The sequence below is a fragment of the Cinclus cinclus genome, chromosome 15 (genome assembly GCF_963662255.1).
Source record: "Cinclus cinclus chromosome 15, bCinCin1.1, whole genome shotgun sequence".
Taxonomy (NCBI): Eukaryota; Metazoa; Chordata; class Aves; order Passeriformes; family Cinclidae; genus Cinclus; species Cinclus cinclus.
In genome coordinates this window covers 7,486,456-7,511,075 of record NC_085060.1, presented here as the reverse complement: position 1 = coordinate 7,511,075, position 24,620 = coordinate 7,486,456, and the positions used below count along the sequence as shown (strand labels likewise).

At 43.9% G+C, this 24,620-nt stretch overlaps 1 protein-coding gene across 1 annotated transcript; it reads left to right on the top strand.

Annotated features, from left to right (window-relative positions):
* The first annotated feature begins 1,084 nt into the window (after window positions 1-1,084).
* RNF128 (ring finger protein 128) lies at window positions 1,085-24,320 on the top strand. Its single transcript, XM_062502780.1, has 7 exons — window positions 1,085-1,523; window positions 12,841-13,088; window positions 17,095-17,166; window positions 17,742-17,824; window positions 20,403-20,499; window positions 21,318-21,495; window positions 22,870-24,320. The coding sequence occupies exons 1-7, from the start codon at window positions 1,085-1,087 to the stop codon at window positions 23,004-23,006; spliced, it is 1,254 nt and encodes a 417-aa protein (XP_062358764.1). The 3' UTR covers window positions 23,007-24,320.
* Window positions 24,321-24,620: the final 300 nt, after the last annotated feature.

Below are 24,620 nucleotides of genomic sequence, written 5' to 3'. Positions count from 1 at the left end.
CTGTCAGTTTATTCTATTTCAACAGCACCAGCAACAGGACTGTGTTTGAGCGCTGTGAATGTGGCCTATATGGCTTTAATTCTCCTTTCCTTAGTGCTCGGGGGGTGGTGGGAATTCCAGCATCTGCTGATCCTTATGCCTGCGACAAAAATACTGACTTCACTGTCATGAAAGCACCATGGATAGCCCTGATTGAAAGAGGCAATTGCAGTTTTGCTGAAAAAATTCAGGTGGCGACCAGAAGGGGTGCAACAGCAGCTGTGATCTACAATTCACAAGGCAAAGGCAACAACACCCTCCTGATGGCGCATCGAGGTGAGTGAAAGGGTGTAGGCACCCAATCATTTCTTCCTCTGAAGTTTGGTTCAGGGAACCACAGGCAGGCTCTGAGGAATCAGGGGTGTTTGTGGGTGATTGTTGTTCTGATCAAGAGATTCAAAAAATAACATGTTACACAATTTGAGTCTTGACTTCAGGTCAGGAAGGCCCTGCTGTTGTGTTCTGCTTGGTACCATGCAGGCAAAGGGCTAAGTGTCAGAAGTTAGTCCTATTTTTTACCTGTACAAGTTGCAAATTAATTTTGACAGTGATGCGCAATGTGATGGTGTGTGTGGTGCCATGGTATGAGCGGTGGTGCCATGGTATGAGCGGTGGTGCCATGGTGTGCCCGGTGCCGTGGTGTGCGGTGGTGCCATGGTGTGCCCGGTGCCGTGGTGTGCGGTGGTGCCATGGTGTGCCCGGTGCCGTGGTGTGTGCGGTGGTGCCATGGTGTGCCCGGTGCCATGGTATGAGCGGTGGTGCCGTGGTGTGCCCGGTGCCGTGGTGTGTGCGGTGGTGCCATGGTGTGCCCGGTGCCGTGGTGTGCGGTGGTGCCATGGTGTGCCCGGTGCCGTGGTATGAGCGGTGGTGCCGTGGTGTGCCCGGTGCCGTGGTGTGCGGTGGTGCCATGGTGTGCCCGGTGCCGTGGTGTGCCCGGTACTGGAGGCGTGTCTTTGCGGGGGCGGCCCCGCTCCTCCCCCGGCGGCCGCGGCGGCGGCTTTAGGCGGTGGGGCGGCCGGCCTGGGCTGTGCCGGGCCGTGCTGGGATGCCGTCGGGGTCCTCGCTGCTGACGCTGGCCGCGTTGCTTTGTGCCGTCCCGTCGCCCGGTCCCTGCGGGGCAGCGGCGGCAGCGGCGTGGACCGCCTGGCTGAATGTATCGTGGGAGAACGGCGTGGACCGCAACGGGAGCGGCTGGGAGGCGGGCGAGAGCGGCCTGTACGGGCTGGACTCGCCGCTGCAGTCGGCCGAGGGGCTGCTGGTGCTGCCCGACAGCCCCGACGCCTTCAACGCCTGCAACGCGCTGACAAACTTCAGCGGGGCCCCCCCGGCCGGCGGCTCCCCGGGCTGGCTCGCCCTCATCCAGCGCGGCGGCGGCTGCTCCTTCGCCGACAAGATCCGCCTGGCCGCCGAGCGCGGCGCCGCCGCCGCCGTCATCTACAACTACCGCGGCACCGGCAACGAGGTGCTGCCCATGTCCCACCACGGTGAGGGCCGGGGGACGCGTGGGGGGCTCGCAAAGAGAGGGGTCCCCGCGCTGGGAGCGGCCCCTTCCCCCGAGGGGCGGGGGAACAGGGCACAGCCCGGCCGCAATCCCGGCCGCAGATCCGCGGCGCGACTCCTCGGTAACAGCCGGGAATTCGCTACCTCTCCCGCACCGCAGGAGTTTCTGCCCGGACTGGCCAGTGCTGTTTCGTGCGCTGCCGATGTTGTTTTTTTTCTCTGATTAATGAGTAACCGTGTCCAAAATTTGCGGCTGCTGCTGGGGCAGAGCATGAGTGGGCGCTTGCCGAGCGCTCTGGCCGGGTTGGTCCGGGCCCTGGCGGTCGGTGTGCGGGGCTGACAGTCTCCACTTGGCTTGGGTTTCTGGTCTGAGTCTGTAGTCGCCAGAGGTGATAGATGCTGAGGTTTTTATTGTCTGTTAAGTCTGTGGAGTTGATTTGGGCTGTAAAATGGGCTGGGTTTACATGCTCAGACGCCGTTTGTCCCTATGACCTGCACACTAACCAGCTCTGACATAAGGAAGGTACAAGACTCTTCTGTAGGTAACTTTTCAGCAGCAGAATGTAAGTAAATGCTTCTAATGCAAGTAGCTGAAAGTCTTTAACGGTTGTTTTCCAGTTTGCACGGGCTGGTGACGGAGGTCTCCTTCTCTTGGTTTAGGAAGTCTCCTACTTTTTCCTGACCTGCTCATCTTTCAAATGAAAAATGAGATTTGGCTGTGTTTTAGGCTAATGTTACCCGAGAAACAGACCTAGGTTGAAGGCTTTGTATATGCTTTCTAGTGACAGTCCAAGCAGGTGCCCTGTGAGTGGCTTTAGGAGCTCTGTCCAGCTGTTAGACAGACACACACCCTCCTGGGTGTGTTGGAGTTCTGTGAAGTGATACTGCTTTGGGAAGCCCCATGTTTTGGAGAGAAATTGAACAATGAAAATGAATAAAGTGTTAAAGCTCTGAGTGGTTTGAAAAATAATTACATCTGTGAAGCAGCCCTCTTAGAAGGGGTGGAGAGGATTTCTGTCAGCAATAGAGGCAAATGTTCTGGTAAGACAAAAAAGCAGTAGCTGTCTTTGGAGGTTTGTTGTCTTAACAAGCTTGCAGTCTCAGGAGCTGTAGGACTGTTGGTACTCTGCTTTAAGAATTCAAAACATACAGTCTGGATAGGCTCTGGCCTTTCTGAGGCAAGGTTTTCTTATGTAATCAAATCATCAGATGACAAATGCTATTGAGATCTGGCTATTGCTGGGCAAGTTCCTCCTGCTGAACTGACAGTGTGTCCCTGCCCTGAGCCCTGTTCACTGTGTGCCTGCCTAATCCTGCTTCTCTCTTGGAGGAGCTCCCTTGGCACTGCTGGCCTGGGTAGGTCACTGCTGAACCTGTTCTTGAGGGGAAGGACCATGTGTGCTCCTGCCCCTCCTCCATCCTGGCTGCTGGGAGAGACTTACAGCATCTTAACCTTGCTGGGGGCTGCCTCTTGAAGTGAGCCATGGGCTCTTGGTAAGGTTTGCTCCAAGAGGAGCTCCCTCCTTTCCTATGCTGTCCTTAAGCTTTCTGCTGAGGCATTTATGTCAGAGTGGATCTAACTGTCCTGATTATCCTGCATGATGGGATGGATACTCGAGGGCATGTTGAAACTTCCCAGCTGAACTGTAGACAAATAGGACAGGGACTCCTTGGAGAAGACAGCTTCTGTCAAACCACTAATTTAATCTGCCTGATTCCTCCTTGCTGTGTTGTAGCACAATTACTAAGCTAAACTTGGGCTAAGCTTGTTGCTGCTGTTCCTTTTATTGCTTGTCCTTGTTTTAGTTCTTTACTTTCTTTCCAATTCCACTCTCCCTTATCTTCTTCTCTGTATTTGAGTTATTCTATCACTGTGTCTGTCTGCAAGTCCCTGTCCTTGGCTCTTCCCACAGCCATGCTCTTCCTTCGTGGGGCTTTGGTGCCACACTGTGCTTGGGCCATTCCTGCCTTCTGCCCCTGCTGGGGGCCAGTGCTCTCTGGTCAAACTTGACAAACGTTGCAGGCTTTGAACACGACCTGGCCAAGATGGAACAAGCTACAAGTCATCAGCCTCATTCGGTTTGCCAGGTGCAGGACATTCCCTGTGTAATGCTGATGAACACAGCCTACAGCACTACCCCTCAAATTTAGGAGGTAAGAGCTGATCATACTGCCCTTTGCTGAACTGTGCTTTGGGATGGCTCCCCTCTCTTGGCCTCATTGGTGGCACTGGGTGCTCTAGCTCTCCTGGAGCCAGTGGGGAAGGTGGCCATGCTCATTAAAGAATGGGCTTTGTGCAACTACAACTCCCACCTTGTCTATAATGGCTGTAGCTGTGCTAGCAGTGTCTTTGCAATCTGGGTTTCCTATTTGGTTTAATTTCTGCTCTGACTGGGGCATATGCCATCAAATTAAGCCAAACACTTCCTCCAAGCTGAGTCAGTGGGAAGTAGCAGGGGATGGCTTTGCTGGGGTGAGGGGCAATTAAGCCAGCAGTACTGAGTACTCTTCTCTCAAATGTGGGGCAGGGAGCTGTGTCTGCCTGGCAGAGAAGGAAGATCTCTATGGGTGTGCTTTGATAAAGAGTATGGCACAATATGCTTTTCTTCAAAGAACTTTGATAGCAACAAAACACCCAGTTGTTAACAGAAACTTATCTTAAAGTGTAGTATGCCTTTTTCTAGGGCATTCAAACCTGGCTTTTGAAGCAACTTTCTTGTTTAGAGACTTAAATGGGCATGTATTTGCAGCAGGGTTTGTCCTAGTTATCCTGCTTCCAGAGACTTTTTTTTCTTATAATCATCATGTTTACTCTGATGAATTCATTATCGCATCAGTGCTCCATATAACCTTTTGGTGTGCCAACTTTAAAAAAAACAGACTTTAAACAAAAACAACCCAACAACAGCAAACCACTCTGGCAATTAAAACAGCAGAAGGCAGTGAATAGCCAAATCAGATATGATCAAATCGTACCTAATTATCTTTAATATGTAGAATGTCAAGAATTTAATGGAGTCCAAAGTAAAATTTGCTTTGTGGTTTATAAGCACAAACCCATATCAATTAGCAAACTTGACTTCTAACTGTGCACATTTTAAGATGGTACCGCTCTGTGTCAGGCTGAGCAGGGTTTCAAAGTACAGTTCTGTGTGCTTATAATTGCACCTCTCTGTAATCTCTATTGACCTTCTGAAAAAGACATTTGATTGGAGAAAACCAGCAGCATGTGGGGAAAAAGTGCAGGGCAGGAGTTGGTTTGTATTAAAGGTGGATCTTGCCTTAAGGTAGAACCAGGCTGTTAGGTGGCTTTGGCTTGAGGGCATGGTGTTGTCCTTTGGAAGTGTTCTTTGGTGTTCAGTTTTTCCTTGCAGTTGGTCAAGAAGGATTCTTTGCAGGTCAGAAAGCAACTGTGATAATTTTCTTTGGTTTCTGTCTTGTAGTGTAAATCTAGACTTGAGAAGCATGCCACCTGATCTGCAGAGGGCTTATTCTGTGGGAATGCAGCTAAATTATTCTGGCTTTAGGAGTAACAGTGTCTCAGGCTAAGAAAATCTGGTTCAAGTGTAAACTTGTGTCCCTGGGTGAAAGGGGAAGGAAAGGTTAAATATATAGCACTGCTACTTAACTTTTTCTGCAGGAATTTCTCTGAAGTGAAGCCTTACCTCCATATGCTTAGAGAAAACAGTGTGTGGCAGAAGTGTCTAGTTGTGCTCCACTGCTTTTTCTGAGGTATGATCTTCAGAAATAAGCTAAAACTTTGCCAAGGTATTAAAAGGCTGGTGTGCTCTGTAAAACCATTAAAGATTGAGTCAAAATTGTAATCCCAAGGCAGGCTGTGCTGAGACTTTGTAAACATTGTGTAAACAAATAGTGCATCTCTCTTTGCAGTGAGTGAAGACTTGTGCTGAGGACATCTGAGAAAAGCAATAAGGATGAAGGATCTAATTAATGACCCTTTCTCATGTTCCTTGGCCACGGCCAGATGAGCCTCTGCAGATCATGAAGCCTTTCCTACAGTTCCTTTCTGAGAAGGACTTTGCATGCATCTACTGTGCCTGGATGGTATTTGCAGTCTGTAGTGTCTGGACTTTGTAGCTCTTTTCATCTGAGAATAGCTTTTTGATGTGTATGTGCTGCAGCTTAGTCTTTATGTTCTCAAACTCAGTTTGGTTCTCCTGGCTGCCTGGTTTAGAGTAAATTAATATCAGAGCTGTAGTGGCATTCAGATAAGCAACTGTGGCAGGTGGGTCTGGCTGGTGACCCTGATCTCCCACCCTCGGGGGATGGTGTGACAGTGAGTGGGGCTGCCCCCAGCACAGCAGTCTATGAGCAAGCAGGAGGGCCACTGAGAAACTGGATGAGATTAATTGGTACTACTGACAGCTTTTGATCCCTGCCTTTGCTCTTTATGATATAATTTAGCTGCTTCTGTGCCATGGAAAACTGTAGGGTAGGCGTCATCCCTTAGATAGCCTGGAAATAGTCTGTGAAATGCCCTTTGGGTTTACTGGGCAGCTGAAATGTGAAAGGATTAATTAAAATCCTGAGTGACAGCTGTGGTAGCAGAGGCTTCATTGTGAGGGACATCATATTGCTAAAACAGTGACAGTGCTTGTTTGCCTCCAGCCTTGAATATGCTGGTGAGCTCACAGCAGTCAGCTCAGCACAGTTCCCCACTGTGTCCAGTGTGACCTGTCATTTTTCACAGACAGATGCTTTCTAGCTGAGACTGTGTCCATTTACATAATTTTACAATTAGCTTTCTCAAATTCACTTGTTCCCAGTGAACACTTAGCTGCCACCAGCATGTGGAGAGCAAGGGAATATTAATGCTGAGCTCATTCTCATTCAGAGCAGGTGAGCAATGTATTTACTAAATCAAAACTGCTTAAAACTGTTAAACTCACCAAAGAGTGTTCATTAGGAATTTTTCTTGCAGTTTCTCCAGGAGGTTTTAGATGCTGTTTGCTAGATTTGAAAGGTGGTACTTCAGTCTTGCAGGTGCCACTGACCAAATAGCATGTGATGAGACCTGTCCTACAAGATCTCATTAATTTCTGTGCCCTTGAAAAATATTACTGTCCTGGCTGCTGTTTTAGAGGATGATTTCATGTTATAAATGTTCTAAGATTTAGGCAGTGGGAGCATTTATGTAAGACTTTAAGGCTCAGAAGTGGGGAGGGGGAGAAAAAAAGGGTTGGTAACTGTTGGATTCACTTGACAAATAATAAACTAAATAGAGTGCAGGTTGGTTTCCACCTCCAGTATTCCCTGGGGACTGAGGGAAACTCACGTCATATAAAACTACATTTGGTCTCAATGTGACCCTTTATACACCTAGCCTGTTTGGTAAAATAATTTCCCCACACTTCATAGTGTGGAAATCTTCCTTCTTTCTGTCTTGCTGTCTTGTTCACCTTATTCATCCCTGATGTGTATCAAGGGATAACGGTGTCCTGAGCTGATTATACAGACTGGGGAGGAGTAGCTGATACACCTGAAAGCTATGATGCCATTCAGGGAGGCCTGGACAGGCTGGAGAGCTGGGCAGAGAGGAACCTAATGAAGTTCAGCAAGCATCTGCACCTGGTAGGAATAACCCCAGCCAGCCATACAGGCTGGGGCTGATCTCTTGGAAAGCAGCTCTGTGGAGAAGACCCCACATGTCCTGGTGGACTCCTATCCATGACCAGCAGTGTGTTCTTGTGGCCAAGAAAGCAAATGGCATCTTGGAATGCATTAGGAAGAAGTAAGAGAGGTGGTCCTGCCCCTCTGCTTTGCCCTGGTGAGGCCTCATCTGGAGTTGTGTGCAGTTCTGGGCTCCTTGGCTCAAGACAGACATGGAACATCTGCAGTGGGTCCAGAGAAGACCTGTGAAGATGATGGGGGACTGGAGCATGTGTCATAAAACCAAATGTTGGGGGAGCTGGGCCTGTTTAGGCTGCAAGTGAGAAGACTGAGAGGGGCACACAAATGTGTTAAGGGTGGGTGTCATGAGGTTGGGACTAGACTCTTTTTAGTGGTGTCCAGAGCAGGACAAGGGACAGTGGGTACAAACTGAAACAGAGAAAGTTCCATCTGAATAGGAGGAAAAACCTCTCTAGTGTGAGGGTGACTGAACACTGGAACAGACTGCCCAGAGAGTTTTTGGAGTCTCCCTCAGTGGAGATATTCCAAACATGTCTGGATGTGATCCTGTGCAACCTGCTCTGGGTGGACCTGCTTGAGTAGGGGCATTGAACTAGATGTTCTCCAGAGGTACTTTCCCACCCCAGTCATTCCATGATTTTGTGTGAATGCTTGCCCCTGTATGCTGAAAGGCTTGTGTGTTGAGGAGGAAGAGATCAGACGTAGTGCCATATGCCAAGTAAAGCAAGCTGAAAGTAGATTTAATTAAGCTTAGGTAATAGTATGAGGAAAAAGGCAGTTCAGTCAAACAGTTTAGATCATATGGGGCTGTAGCTTTAAATAACTGCCAAATAACCTGGATCCTGGTGCCAGGTAATGTTTGGGGAAGAAAACATTCAAAGTGGGGGAAGAAGGAACAAGCATACCGAAGTCAGCTTATCCGGGCTTATACTATTCCTGAACTATGAGTTCAATCACCCTCCCCTCTTTGAAAGGGGAGAGTTTATCACAGGACAATAAAGACATTTCCCATGACAATGTCTGGGATGGAGGATGATTGTGGGGATGGGCACATTCCTGATGAGATTTTGCCTTGTGGATGACAGCAATCAAGCGCTTTAGTTTTTAATCCACACTGTACCATGGATGAGAGCAGAGCTGGCCTGCAGGGTCTGGTTTCACAGTGTCTGAGCCAGGGAGAGCCCTCGTGTCCCTGGAGTGGAGTGTGCTGCTGAGACTTAATGGCTTTTATGTGCAGTGCTGGCCTGTCATCTGAGGCAGATTACGTAAAATGGCAATACCAGCTCAGTGTGTGTACACTGTTAGTTTTTTCCTCTTACTGTAACAGATAACAGTAAGCTTGTACCAGCCTGTTTGATAACCACCAGCAATCCCGTTTCTTAGTATTCAAGTACAGTGAGATAAGCAATGTTCAAGACATTGTATTTTTTGTTTTTCTAAACATGAAAGATAGGCTATCAGATACTCCTCCTTACATGCCTGAGCTGCCAGGTGTGCTAAGCTGGTACGAAATGGTTGGAGTGTAAACTGACAGTGTCTTTCATGTTAAAGAACAGGTGATAGCTTGATCTCCTAATACCTTTTTTGCTGATGGTGGTGTTGGAGGAGTGCCAGGGGAATACCTTTGTCTCCTTTGACTAAGGCATAAGGCACAACTATTAATTACTATCTGTGCTGCAAGCACCATTTCTTGTAGATAAAAACAATGGTCTGGGCTCCAAGGCTAGAGTTGTATTTCATCTCCTGAAAGAGCCTTCAGATAGCATTTTTGTTGTGGTGCTGTGATTAAAGAGAACCTGTCCATTCTTTGAGAATTCAAACTCCAAACTTTGCACTTCCCTTTTTTCCCCCTTTTTAAAATATATGAAACATTGAAAATGAAAAGTAATTTCTTCCATTCTGCTTTTTCTGAACAGGTGGCTTATGTGGGGGCCAGCTGCAGCTGTTGAAATGGGTTTACGATCCTACCAGGAGCAAGGATGGTGTGTGGGTATTCCCAAGTGGAATGCTGGGCATGTTGGGGTGAGCCGTGCTGGTCTCAGGGAGAAGCAGCATAGCTGTACCATTAACAGAGGCACTGGTTGCACAAGGTGCTCTTTGGATAGAGTAAAAGAATACTGGTAAAAGTGTGGGCACTTAATTTTAGTCTGACTAAAGATGAGGCAAAAATTCAGACTTTGAGAAAACTGGGGGGAAAAAAATTACGGGATCCAAAATGTTGGAGGCTGTGTGTGGCACACTAGCTTTTCCCCTGTTCTGAAACAACTTGCCTACTTAGCATGTTTTATATCTTCTTTCTTAGAAATGCACTCAGAACTATTGCCTTTCTCACATATTTTCACTAAACTGTGTTATAGCTTGGTCTGTTCCCAGAGAGGAAAAGGGTCCATCAGTTTTACATCCTGTTCTTGGTAAATGGTGATAGAGACATTAGAGAAGTTTGGCTCTCCCTGTCCAAGAAAAGAAAGATCTATGGAATTTGCCCAAAGTTACACTGAGGCTTTTAAACCAAAATGAAGGGGTCTTTCATGACTTAATTGAAGCTGAATTTGTTTGGTTTAAACAATGCAAGATGGTTCCAATGCCTGAACGATCTGAGAAATTGCTTTTGAATGAGGGAGTTGGAATTCTTGAGATGGCTTTGGTCAGTGGATTTGTCTGACCTTGAGATCAGTGCCTTGCCTTCATGTGTTTTAATGCATTAATAGATTGTGATTTTATTGCTAAAAGTGAGCATTTTGGAGGTACTATTGCATTCTAAATATTGTGGTGCAAGGGTTCTCCAGGCTCTACAGCTTGCTCAGTTCAGGATGGATTTATCTGTAGCACACAAAAATGTAGTACTGGATTATAATAATCAACTTAAATGAATGTGAGAAGGCAGGCGTGTACTATGCAAAAGTTAATGCTCTCTGCTCTATGCCTCCCTTGCACATCCCATGTAACTTCATGTTTAGGAGCAGAAGTGTACTGGCAGAGCAAGTGAAATCTTTGCAGGGCAGAGTGTTGTATAGGTATTGATAGTGCTATAAATAGATGCAACTCCACCTCTACATCTAAGTCAAACTGATCCAGGAAGGTGCAACTTTGATCCCAGTCATGCACTCTCCTTTTGGGCCCAGTTTACTGTGCCCCAGCTCTTCCCTGCCCATCGGGGTTTGTGTGCTTCAATTTCCTTCAGATTTTGACCAGCTGCTGCCTTACAATTTGGGAGGTGCCCAAAGAGGCCGCTTGTGTTTTCCTAAGGAGTTGAATAACTTTCCCTCTCCAGTTTGACAAATGGGAAAGGAAAGAAGCTGGGAAATGCTTAACTGAACAGGTCTTGCTTCTGTTTAGCAATGAGCTCATTATCAGCTAAAAAGGCAACAGATTAATTTCCCCTTCCAGTGTCCCTTAAAAACTGTTTCAGAATCTTCAGCTGAACCACAAAAGCTGACACCTGGGCAGAGGACTTGGGTTTCTGTGAGGTTTTTGCTGTGCACAACTAACCGACTTCCCTCTGCTTTGCTGTAGTCTGGACGGGGAAAAAGCTGCCAGTTGAGAGCAGCTGCTGTGCTTGAGATACCTGTGCACATGTCCTCTCAAATGCCTTGTTTCCCACATGATGGCCAAGCCCTTTCAGGAGTCTATCTCTAGGCTGGTGGTTTCAAGGCCACTGTAACATGTTTCAGTACTTGTGATAATGGGACCCAAGTTGTAGCTCAGGAAATATTGGGTAGGGGTGATCCTCTTGCTTTTGTTATAGAAGCGCAGAAATTGTTGCAAATGTGCTCATGGAAATGGCCATTCACTTCTGCCCTTGTGTAGCCACAGTCAAAGCCATCAGCTAGCCACTTGCATGTGTTCATCTAAAGCAGAGTTGAAATTGCAACAGAATCTCTGGGGTTGAGAAGTGTCAGTGAGGATTAAAGCTGTCATCTGGTGACATCCTTGTGAACTATGCAGTCTGAAACTTTAATGGAATATGTTTCTTTAAGGGTAAAACTTGCTCACAGTGGATGGCTTAGTAGCTGGAGTGGTTTTGCTGGCTGATGGTGACATTTCATTAATAGGAGTTGCCTTACATTGTGCATAACCACAAGACAGATTTACTGTGAGACATGCAGAAATATAGGGGAATAGGGGAGAGCAAACCTTTTTGCTTTTTTTTGGCAGGCTTTTTATTTTCTCATTGTTGCAGCTTGTTCTTCCACACTTTCTGCCATGCTAATGAAAGCAAGTCTGTTTCTGACTTCTTTGCTTGCTGCTAACAACTGACCCCAGCTCATTTTATATGTAAAGTATAAGCCCTAGCTCATCCTTATGAGTAGTTGCAGTCTGGGAGACTTTTTTTTTCTCTGTGTGATGTCATTGTCTTTATAAGGGGCTTTCTGAATAAAATATGAATTTTGTCCCACTGAGGAGAGTTGCTTGCTGTGTTGGATCACAAGCATTATGTGAACAAGCTGAAAAACTAGTAGACACTTTGTCCAATGACAGCCTTTGTGGTTTAACACCAATTTTAGGGTTTTTTGGTAGCTGAAAATTGAATAACTTTCAGCAGAGGAAAGCAACTTGAGTAACTTTCAGCAGAGGGAAAAACAGTTGGTCTTCTCTTTAAAGTGTTTGGCTCGAAGGCTAGCTAAAAATAGCACTTTGTAGCAGTCTTTATTCTTCCCCCCTGCAATGTCTATTATGAATGTTGTGCAGGTGATCAAACTGAATTTAGAGAGAGCGGTGATAATTTATTTATCACCCTTTCTCCTTTTTTTTCCCCTCTCTTCAGAGCTTCTCTGTAATACTGTGACTTTCTAATATGTCTCAAACAGTATCAAGTGTCCTCAAGCCCTTGCATGTCACTGAAAGGAAATCAGTTTGTTCTGACCTGTGTTTGGTGACTGGAGTTGCTTGAAATTTCTTCCTACCATAAACACCTTTGTTGCTTTGACTTGTTTAGGTGTTCAACTAAGCCAACAAAACCTGTTTTTAAAATCAGGATGTCATTTGGCATCTTGCCCACAATTGTTTAGAAGTGAAACACACCTCCCTTCATATTTGCTCCCCTCTGAATCTGCAGTAGAAACTCACAAAAACACTTAGAATTCACAATGCAATTTCCCTCAATCATTTTTCTATTGCTGCTGAAAATATGGAAGTGAAGGGTGATCTATGTCTTTGATTGCTCGGTGTCTGGGCAAGTATTCAAAATATTGTCAAATTTAGAGAGATATTAAGAAGTAGCAGTGGAGCAGGGAGGGAGTTGGATCCATTACAGAAGGCAATCCCTATACAGCTATCACAATCCCCAGTGACCTTACTCTGCAAATGATTTATTTTTAACTTCATGTAGTTCAAAGGCATGTTAAAATGTAAATCGCCGAAGTGTTGTGTCTAAAATAGGGAAGTCTGTGTCCTATATAGGAGTGAGGAATACTGTGGAGATGAATGAATTCTAAACACGGTTCACTTATGCTGCTTATAGGTAATGGGACATACTGTCAGCTGGACAAACACATAGTGATTACACTTGTTCTATCAGTTCATATTAAATTTATAAATACTATTTAGAAACTTCCCACAGCCATTTCTTTAGCACTTGAAGCAGGATATCTAAGACAATGCCTCTGATGCAACACTTGGGAACTGAGCATGGATTCCCCTTCTTTCCAGGTGCTGAAAAGATCGTTGCAATTATGATTGGCAACCTGAAAGGCATGGAAATCCTGAACCAGATTCAGAGCGGCATGAAAGTCACCATGGTCATTGAAGTGGGCAGAAAGCACAGTCTTTCCATGAATATCTTCACCATCCTCTTCATCTCTGTGTCATTTTTCGTTGTGGCAGCAGCAACTGTGGGCTGCTATGTCTCTTACTCTGCTCGGAGACTCATTATTGCAAGGGCCCAGTCCAGGGAGCAGGTGAGTTTGTACTGTTGGTTTTTTTTTATACCCCCCCCATCCCTCCATGGTGTGGATCTTGAGATCTGTAAGTTTTGGTTAAGTACCAAAATTACTGAGTTTGTTTGATTGATCTTTAAAATGCTAAGAGATGCATCTTTGCACAGCTTAAAACTTCCCTAAAGGACAGCTAAAAGTAAACTACATGGAGAAAAGTTGATTGTTCTCAGCTAATTGTGTTTCCTATAAATATTCTCTGAACTGCAGTGTAGCTGTAATGATGATGTAGTGGGGGCTGTGAGAGAGCTAAACTGCTTTTAGCTGACTCATCCTTCCCACATAGCACTGCCTATGTCCTTGCTGTAACAGGAGAGATGACTGGAAGTTTGTCTGCAGAATGGGGCATGTAGCTGCATGTTAGGAGACTGCTGCTTGTTGACAACTGCTTTCTGACTGAAAGCTTTCTGAGAATTACAATGACAGACTCAGGGTTAGAAGTATTGGAAGTTTTCATCTGCCTCTGGGATGTAGCATTGCCATTCCTGGATGAAATGTGGAGTTGTCTCTTGTAATCTGAAGCTGTTCTCTTGTTGACATTTGTGGACAGAGATGCAGTCTCCTGCTGATGAATCCCTGCTATCTACCTTAGTCTCACAGCTCTGTTTAACAATGCTAAATACATCTGGGCAGGAAAACCTGGGTGCCCTACTCACTGTTCATTGAATCAAATTGAAATGTTTCTTCCTCTGAAGGTACTTAAGAGTGCATCAGGAATAGTGAGCTACCAGGCTTTCAGGAAACTGCAGATGTTACTATTGCCTCAGTGATAGATGGTACTCAGAAAATCCAGTCTGCTTGGCTAGCAGTCTTGGGTTCCATGTACACAAGGAGCTTACTTCAGGTTGAAAAAAAATAACATTGATAAATGATATGCCAGTTCCACATGATTTCAGCAGAACTGAATCAAGGAGCCCCAAGAAGTGCTTTGTAGAGTATAGGAATAGAAGAAAGCTTCACTGCTATCGGGGCATAAAAATATATTATTCTGTCAAAGTGAAACTCAGATTCAACCCAGAATTATTTTCATTTGTGTTTATACTCTGGCATCTCAGGCTGACCACACAGTGATTAGGTTAGTAAAGAATAACAAGAAAATGCTTGTTAATTCAGGTAAAACAAGTAAAAGGTGATGCTACCATGTGCCCTGATAGCTGCTGATTGGATTTTCAGTGTAGATCCAAAGTTTGAGAGCTTTAAGGGCTTAGGCTCCATGAAGTATTGAATATTAGTAAAATTCCTGGCTTGAATGGTACATCTTGGTGGCTTTCCTATCACTTTTCAGCCCCTTGAAAACCCAGATTACCTGGACTTGAGTGACTATTGAGAAAAGCCAGTCATGTCAGCTTCTGGTCCAAGCTAAAAGAAAAGTTTAGTAGCACATCTGTCCTAACCTAACAGTTAAACCAGAGTAATTCTTTCATTGTGAGCAAGCTACACTGTGCAACCTGTTAGTTCCTTCTTGAATGCATCTTTTCTTCTGGGCTTGAAATTCAAGTCTCCACCTCTGCAGTCTCTTCCTGCATTGAAAGGTCAGTGAGCAAGAAGGTGGAAAATTGAGGCAAGTGTGGTAGGTGGCTTTCTACCTTTGTTGTCAGTAGAGTACTGACAAATTCAGTTCTCAATATAGTAACCTTTCTTAATAGAGCAAAATGACCCATGATGTTATCTATGGCCTGGTTTCTAATTTCAGCTCAAGTCTTTGCTTCCTTTGATTCATAAAGATTAGATGTTGCAGCTGAGAAATGACCTAATTAATGCCTTTGGAGGAAGCAAATTGCTCAACTTTCAACAATTCAAAACTGCTGGAATGGCAGTAGCTACCTGTGGGGAAGAACTTCCTTAGCTTACAGGAGAAAAGCAGGAGTTCCCAGCCTTCTCAGAGCTGTCTGGTTTGTACTGCCATCACTGTGCTCACAGGGTGCCAGGAAGGCACCCTTACGCAGAAAGGGCTGGAGGCAAAATTGGCAGCTTTGAACAAGGAAGACTTACGACTGAGCAACTCCAAACCTAATTTTCCCATTTAGGTACCTCACTACTTCAACATTCCAGAGCCTGGATAGAAGTTAAGACCTGACCTTGTAGTATTTTGATTCTATTCCCTTAACTTAGCTAATTTTTCTAGCTTGTTCTGTGTTGGGGCTTTTATAGTTCTAACATAATTAGCATTTCACATTTGCTTGAAAAACTTGGCTTCACAAAATTCTTTGACATTCCAAGCTTGGGTGTCCTGGTAGACTATTCAAGATAAAGCTTCTTCTGTAACCTTTCTCCATCCCCTGGAGGGGTGTTCTGCTGTACTTGCTAAAATCAATGTTAAAGGTGACTTTGGCATTGATGCATTTAATGAGGAGCAATTAAACTGGTGCCCATGCAAAATTTTAAATACTTTTCCAAGTAAATTATTAACAGTGCAGCCAGTTGGGTCCTGTCTAATATGCTTGGCCTGACATTTGATGTGTAGACTAGATACTGTATGAGGGAGTACATTCCTAGAAAGTTTAGTTTTCAGTTAATAACAAATAGTGATGACAGTTCTGGCCATGTATGAGAAGTACTTATATTGCTGCACTCCTGCTCTGTTATGTTACCACGTTTGCTGCTCAGACTTTTGAGGGCCTCAGTAAACAGCAGTATGTGGCTGCTTCTCTGTGGCTTCAGTCTCAAACCTTGACAAGGACAACATTTCAGAGTTAACCATAAGTGACATGCAGAAACATATATTGATGTGTTCAGTAGAGCATCACAAACTTCCAAGAGACCCTCAGTAGTTCTTGTTTCTAAACAAATCTGCACGTCCGTATCCCTCACCTTTGGATTATATGTGTCTCTTCCTTGATAGCTATTAGTAGCTGTCAGCTATTAAACCCTTAAAGCATGCACATGGATACCCTTATCTTAGGGCATAAAAAACAATGCTAATACAAAAATAACTCATTTTGTTCCAGGGTTATTTGACAGGGTTCCAGGGGGATGTATAGATCAACTTGTTTGCTATTAATTGCTTCAGCACAAGGAATTTTATGCAGACTTGAATGTCCAGTCCTTTTAAGATTGCTAAGTGTCAGCAACAGCCCTCCTCCCACTTGTTGTTCTGCACTTGTGCCACCAGTACTGCACTTGGAAAAGTTTCATGTAACTGAGCTAAAATGCCTAAGGAGATGGAATGCTAGAAAGCCAGCAGTGCAGGACTCCTGCACAGAGCAGTGGAATTGGAAAGAAGCTCTTTGGTTAGCTGCAAAACTTGAGTCTAGTCTGTCCCTGAGGTAAGTCTTGTGCTGAGGATGGCACTGCCAGAATTGCCTGAAGTGCAGTGGGTAGGAAGAAAGATAGTCCTGTTCTTTGAGTCAGTGGAACAGCACCAACCTTTAAACAGAGGTTGGCTTCTGGGCTAATTGCAGGCACTGCAATGTCAGCTGGACAGCAGCAGTTGCAAGGCAAGCTGTAAAGCAGTGGAAGCAGAGGAGTAGTTCAGGGTGTATTGGTGTTAAGTGGGCTGATTGGTAAAGAATCTCTCTCACCTTTCATCAGAGTATTTGTGTCAGGAAGTTGTCATAATGTGAGTATAACATAAAACAATTGTTGAACTCAATGTTCAGTCTTCTGTACCAAATCAGTTTGAAGGCTTGTGTTTATTTTGTCTGGGTCTAATGTGATCAACGTATTGTCTTGCATCTTCTCAAACTAAAGAACCCTTATAATTTCTGTGCTTTGTGAAAAGGTTAGGTAGAACCAAAGCAGATGTAAGTGCCATCTTGGTGTGTCATCTAGTCAGTAACTGCATCAGTATGTCCCAAAACTGTTTCATGTTGTCTCCAAATAGTATGGTCATGCTTACTTGGCTTGTTTTGATAACATCTGGGTTTTAAAACTGTTGCCTGCTTGCAGTGGTAAGTACTACTGGGTAAGTCAGTATTAGTAAGTGAATAGAAAAACAGCTGTGTCTGACCAGGACTGCTTTGTGTCACAGAGGCAGCTGAGGGCCAGGGCTAAGAAGGCCATTGAACAGATGCAGCTGCGCACTCTGAAGGAAGGGGATAAGGTAGGACTGACCCTGTCATCTCCTCTGCACTACAGCACAGCCTTGCATGGAACACGGGCAGTTCCCTACTGCTGGAGCAGGATGCAGAAGTCTCTCTGAGCTTGTAACTTTTGGTTGCAGTGACAGTTCCTCTTTCAGACCAGGTCCTTTTCCAGACCTCAAGACTTATATTCTTATAAATCAGTTTATTTTGTTAGCTGCTGCTCATAGTCTTGCTGGTGTGAGAGAATCTAATTTGCTGGCATGGATGCTTAAACATAAACTAGTATCTAATCAGTTTCCTTGGCTGTTCTTTACGTAAGTAAAACAGGAGTAGCAGTTTCTAAACCTCTACACTAGTGCCTCCAGTAATTCAGTAACAGCTAGAATTCTAAACCATGGGTTTAAACTTCCAATGCTTGTTTTGAAGTGTCAGCTTGACCGTGAGTAATCCACCAAGTGTTTTTATATAAGATTATATTTGGGATCATCGTGGATAACTCTAGCTAGACCCCTTCATCTGCAGAAAATCTGACTGGAGCTCAGAGGAAGCTTTGAAAGTGTGTTAAAGCTGTAAATTCATTTCACTGTTTTAGGAAACTGGTCCAGATGGAGATTCCTGTGTTGTGTGCTTTGAGCAGTACAAGCCAAATGATGTAATGCGTGTTCTGACTTGCAAGTAAGTTGTCTTCCAAATTTCCCCTTTGTCCAAAATTCTGCCATGTTTGTCAACAAATTTTCATCAGGTTGTCATACAGTGAGAATTCTTGAATATCTATCAAAACATTACTTTGAGCAACAGAAATGGTGTGAATACACATTTGTAGTGTGCCCCAATGGCCTGAGTGTTCATCACTTCCCCTGTGAGTGGATTGACACACGTGATTTGGCAGACCACAGTGTCCCTCAGTCGAATGCCAATCCCATTTTAAGGATGTCTTCCTTTGCTGGTGTATAAGAATGTTACCACTAACTTGCAGGTAATTGGCAAAATGTTGCCCATTCCTTGTCCCTTAAATTACTATTTACTGAGAAGGTTGTGTTTCTGCTAAATTTGTTAAACCATGCTGGCTTTTGTAGTTTAAAAGAAAGCATTTATATTCTTGTATGCATCCTCTGAAACACAGACCAAACCAGAGCTATAGCAGTTTATTTTTCTAGAATAGAAATTGTTGTTTGTTAATAGAAATTCTAGTTGTATCTCACTGCTGTGCTGCTGTGGAAGCCCAGTAGTGAAGCACTAAGGCTTTAATGTGATTGCTTCTAAGGTGAGCAATGAAGCTGCCTCAGGGCTTAAGGAAACTTGTTCTGTGGGATTTCTCCCTGTGCCTGCTGACTGGGACTTCTCTGGCCAAGATTCTAAATTCAGAGGGCTGCCACATAAACTGCCCAAACTGTGCAAAGGAAGAGGTGTCATAACCCTTAGGGAACATTATAGAAAGCATTTGGAAACATTTTGATGTAGGAAAATTAAATTCTGAAGAATAGAAAAATGGGTATCTGCTGCTGTGTGCTGAGCAGTGCTGTCAAACACTGACATGTCTCAGCTGGAGTTACCTGTACATCAGGTTACAGTTTTGCAAAGGCTTTCTCTGCACCTAAGCAGTAGGACCTCAAAGCTGTTTTGGTAATACATTGTTGGTCTGCTAAGGTGTTATCAACCAACTCTCTTGATCTAATGCCTAATACTTAAAAAAAACTAAACAAACTGAATAACCTTTTAGGCATGTATGTTACAGATTATCCAGTTTTCTTGTCACATTTATATTCATGGGTAGTTTTGTTAGTGGATTAAGTGCCATAAGTACAGAAACTTGTAGACAGGCTTCAGACACTTTTCCTGATAGGTGACCTGTCTTCTCATTATTTTCCTATAAGCCCTGCTTGGTATGAACCTGCAAACAAAGCATGACTTATTTGGGTAAGAGTGGAGTAACATCTTTAGATTGTGTTCTTAATATACGAATTTGCTGCATTTGCTCTGAGACTGATTTTATGTACATTTGTGATATTTCATTCCTCTGTGGCCCAAATGTAGCTCTGAGGCACACTAGCTTAAATGACTAGACTACATGGACCTGATAATCTTCACGAGTGATGGTATCTGTGGTGATATCTGGCAGTATCAACCATATTAAATTCTCCCTCACGTGAGTTATAAACTGGTATTTACTGCAAGAATATGCTTGATTTTGGTGGTTCACCTCAACACTAAGTCTCTACTTGTTGAAAGCATTTAACTGTATCTATGAAAGAGTCAATCAAAGGAATGTTCCTGTGAATCACACTGGTGGTATCTGAGTCCCTGGGGTGTGGGTATTTGCTGAGGGCATTCTTGTCCAGGGAGTCAAACTGAAGGCATTTATAGTTGCAAAGGTTCACAAGTCCAGGATTAAGTTCAAGGACTTAAAACAGTCAGGCATCAAGAAAATTTCAAGTTTTATTCTAAACATTATGTTGGTGAAGCTGGAAGGGAGTGCCAGTTATGTGAGCTGATTTGGAGAATCTTTGGATTCTGCTGGAGGGTGGGCTGCTGAGCACTGGATGTGGTGATCTTTGCACTTACCTCATAATAGGGCTGGTGAATACTGAGCAGTACTGAACAAGCCTTGCTATTTCTACTCAGGCTGAGGGAACAGGCAGATTACAGGATTTCAAGTCATCTAAATCTGTAGCCTAATTTAAACCCATTGTGGAAAGTGTCTTAATAGAAGCACACATTTGCATCTGTGATGGCTGAGCTATATCTACTTTCTTGAGTGTACAGCCTGCAAATAACAACTTGGAATACACAGTGATTGCACAGACATTGTAAATGGGTGGAAGTACAGTTTATCTTGAGGACATAACTCTGTGAGATGATTTGCCTATGTAATTACAACAGAAACAAAAGCTATTTAGTCATCTGCATGGCAGAAGTTAACCTTAAAGCTAAGGCTGAGATGTCAATAGTATCATTCAAATATCAGCTGGGAATGTATTGTATGCAGTTTTGGAAAAACAGTTTTAGACTGTTTAGGTGTAGCAAAAATGATAATGCTGAATTCTACCAAGTTTTATTGGGATACTAATAAGCACAAATCAGCTACAGGTTGGAAGATCAACTACCCAAAACTTTCAGCTGAAACTTGTGGCAAAATAAGGTCATCCATTCTAGAAGGAATAAATTCTTGGTGTTACAAAAGGTCCCTCAGAGCTGGCACATGAGCAATCTTCCTGGTATGAAACCTAACCTGCTGGCTACCTTCTTCCACCAGCCATGTCTTCCATAAGACCTGTATTGACCCCTGGCTTCTGGAACATGGGACATGTCCTCTGTGCAAATGTGACATCCTCAAAGTGTTGGGTGTTGAGGTAAGTGTTGAGACTGTTGTCGTGGTGGCAGCTGCCAGTCACAGTATTGCACTGGTGGTGTGACCACATCTTGAGCTTTTTTCATGCTCTCTCTAGAGTGCAGGTGATAAGTACAGGGGTTGCCATATCTGTGGCCAGTTGCTACAGGAATAATTGCAGTGTCCCTTTTAGGGAAGCCTGCAGCTGACCTGGTACGAGTCATTGCCTAAAGGCTTGGGCATAATGTCAGCCGAAGCTGACTCATGCCTGACAGAAGAATTGCTCTTAACTCTTGTGCTAACAGCTAAGGTTGTTTCTCAAATCTTCAGGTAGACTATGACAACTCATTGTCCCTGAAACCAGCTTCTCTTCCCTTGCTCAGTACCTGGAGCCCTTGAAAATTGAATGTGTTAGCATGTATGATGTTCCTGCATAATTTCCTAGGATACATCAGGATTTTCTGTGTCCTGTAATTGCTCCTTGTTACAAGTGCCAGAGGAAGATGCTGTTTCCAGTGCCTGATGCTGCCTGGGCCAGCTAAAACGTTAGTCAGGGTTTGCCTGGGGGAGGCACCTCTGCACTGAGTGGAAGGAAGACACACTTCCTGATACTGGGCAAGCAATGCAGAAGCTGTGTCTGAACTTCCCAATTAGGCAGTAACTGGTTTTCACTTCTGATACTGGAGGTTAACAGCAGAACTTTTATTCCATTTCATGTTTTTCCCTCTGTGAAAAAGTGCTCCAGAGTCAGTCCTTGCAGGCATTATTCTCCCAGAAAGATACACCCTCCTGCCAAGTTGTAATTTAATAATTTTTTCTTTTTTTTTTTTTTTCACAAAGATGGATGTAGAACCACGGTCTGAGCCTGTGCATGCCCCAGGATCCAGTGGCCAAAGACCTCTATCCACTGTGACCATAGTTAATGAAGAGGATAATCTTAGTGAAACAGCATCATCTGGATATGATTCTGTACAGGGACCAGATGAGTCTGCTCAGGAGGCACATGCACCATCACAAAGTATGTCTACTCTTTAATCTGCCTTGCTAGATCATTTGTGCTTGGCTGCTTAGGCTATGAATTAGGGGGACTGGCCTTCATAGCATCTCACAGGGCTTGAATACTTTGTTTTTCAGGGTTATCTTAATCTTACCTTTTGTTTTAGCCCTTAACTCTGACACATGGTCTTTGTTTTCACATGAAACATAACCTTAATGTGAATTAAAAGCCAAAGTCTATGAAAGAGTAGTTCAAAGTCAGAGACATACTTCAAGAGCAAAGAGACTTTTCCAAAGATGTCCCTTACCCTTTGTCTCTTTGTAGATTTCATTTGGATTGCTACTAGATCTGTCTGCTTTAAGTAGTTACAGAAAACTTTGGGGGAGTCAGTCTTGCTCTAGCTTAGATGGTGCAAAATAGAGAAGACATATATTTTAATTGAATTTCAGATTTGCCAAGGCTGAGTCATCCTTGAACACTTTAGAGAGTATTAATTTGTAAAGAATATCAGATTTTCCAAATACTTTCTTTTTGAACAAGAGCAAACAAATTGAAAATGTCTTTTAGTGCTCAGCTTTACCAACATGTACTCAGTGTTGCTATTGGCATTACAAATGAAGATGTTGCAGGTAAACAAATGAAAGTAACTATCCTCTGAATTGTGGTGTGGCCTTAGGAAGGGGATGCTCTATTTCCCGTAGGAAGTTTAGCTGATAGGCAGCAAATCCAAAATTTTCCTGTCTCTTGCAGGACATGTTGCTACAGCAAGTGGTGTGTGCTCAGGATTGCCCTGTTGAAGCACCCCAGTAGAGAAGAGGACACTTCCTATGAGCTAAACATCAGAAGTTGAAATTGCATCCCTCTAAGTAACTCGAGGCATGCTGGGTCCTTACATTACATGGGTCATTCTAGTGTATTCTCACTTGGAGTGGGAAGGACACACAGGGACATCAGCCAGACAGGGTTAGTCTGTAGGGAAGACCTTCCTCTCCAAATCAGCACGGGCCCACCCCCACTTTATCCTGAGCCTGGTCTCTAGGATTTGCTCTTGATGCCTCCCTTCAGCAGCCTAAAGATACAAGACCTCCTAAAATCCTCCTAGTTGGATGTTTTAGCCTTCTGTGGCTTAAGCACACAGCTTCAGCTTGCTCAGTGCTACTAGGATGGGCAGGCATCTCCAGAAAGGACAGGCAGTGGCAAGAATGGGCTCCCAAACTAACAAGGGGCAGCAGGAGAGAGGTAGTTGGAAATCCAAGGCCATGCTCCATTTCTGCAGGAAAAGTGCAAGTTGAGCTTGTGCAAATAGTTTGTATGGTTTGCTTTAAGGTGGTAATGCTTGGCTGTGGCACTGTGGCACTTTTTGACTTGTCTTGACTTTGGTTTTCTTCTGGACAGATGACAACACACATCCTGTAAGTGAAGAATCCCAGCCATCCACTGTGACTGTCCTTTCACACGGTGACAACCCAGGTTTTGAGGGAGATGAAACACAAGTTTGTGAAGGCGGAATTGTTTGTGAAGTCACGTTCTAAGAACATGCCCAGCCACATGCTGCAAACCTTCTGCAAGGAGCTGCTTACTGCCATTCCACATAAACCAAAAGTTGCAGAACTGTTGCAGAAAATACTGCATTGGCAATATTTAGATAAGTCATATCTGAAAAAGATTTAGATAAATCATTGTCCTAATCATAATTGTGTGGTTTGCCTTTCTTAAAACTGTATTTCCCACAGGAGTCTTAACACTCTCTGGAAAAAGCTGTCTTAAATATAAAGAAAACCAGCAGATTTTTAACTAAACAAAAATTCCATCTTCAGCAAAGCTTCTCTACTGTGTTTGAGTTGTCTAAGTGAGATTTTTTTATGTTATAGTTGTCTCCACTGGGAATAATTTTGAGTTGGGTTTTTTTGTTGTTTATTATTTTCATTCAAGTGGATTTTCATTGTAAACAAATTTATTGTGATCTGTTCTAACACTTATTTATGAGACAATTTTGTTTAAAGCAATGTGGTATTTAATGTTTCAGTGCACTAATTTGATAGGAGAAAGTGCAAGCTAATGCTTGTCAAACTGGATTTTGTCCAGTGTCTTTGGCTCTCTAGTAACCAACTGATTCTCTACCTCTCAACTCCAACCTGCCAACCACACTTTCCTAAAGGGGAAGAAAAGCTGCAAGCTGACAGGCCAAATCTGACTTACTGTAAAGGGAACAACTGCAGGAACTTTTCAAACCTTGTTAACATTAGTCTGTTAGACTGAAGGGTCCTCCAGTGATTTGAGGAGCTATAACCATCTCTAGCATCAGCAATATGTCAGAGTCCTGGCTTTGTGGGAGTCTGGAACTGACTTCAGAAAAGACTCAGCCGAAGATGAAAAGATAAATTCTTACAAAAGGATCTGCTGTGTTTTGTTCAGAAATGATCCAGCCTCTGAAAAGTGCTGGACTGTTGATGTACATTGTCTTGCTCAAGTGCACAATCTGCAGGGAGAGCCGATGTCCTGTGGCTGTAACAGAGGGTTGGAGAAGATGTCTGTCCTCTGTGTGGAGTTGAGATGGGGTCAAGTAAGAGCACCTGGTACCTCAATAGTAAGTGACTTGGCCTTGTCCAGTGAAGATAACTAAGGACATCTTACTAATGCACTTTATTTTTTTACCTCTGCATCTTTGACTGATTTCTGTTGTTCAGTAGGATTTTTGTCTTAGAGGCTCCAATAAATAACTTAAGAATCTGGGGGGAAAAGCAATGCATTTTCTTAGCTATAGTGCAAATGAAATGGTTGTAAATATTTTGTAATTTGTATCAAATTTGAATATGAAAATGTAAATAAAACTCTATTTTTGATGATCCTGACTGATACAAAATATTACCAGCTCTCGGAAGCAGATGCTGAATTTGCCCTGTCCCACAATCTTGAAATACATCCTTCTTTTGGGAGGCCAAAAAGAAGCCGTGTTTGCTCATGGTGATTGGAATAAGGAGTGCTAGCTATGTGCAGGATGCTACTGTTACATGGATTGAAATGGTTGCGATGCTGAAACCTAGTAGCTGTACTCGATGTTAAAGAAAATCCAAGCACTTTAGGATGTGTTCAGTATGCTGCTGAATTGTGCTTTTAGGCAAGTTCAGCTCAAGGCAGTCTGCCGT

Excerpts from the sequence above, each read along its gene's own strand:
- RNF128 (XM_062502780.1), top strand. The coding sequence starts at position 1,085 with ATGCCGTCGGGGTCCTCGCTGCTGACGCTGGCCGCGTTGCTTTGTGCC. Across the intron at positions 1,524-12,840 it reads GCTGCCCATGTCCCACCACG|GTGCTGAAAAGATCGTTGCA; the intron begins GTGAGGGCCGGG and ends CCTTCTTTCCAG. Across the intron at positions 13,089-17,094 it reads GGGCCCAGTCCAGGGAGCAG|AGGCAGCTGAGGGCCAGGGC; the intron begins GTGAGTTTGTAC and ends TTTGTGTCACAG.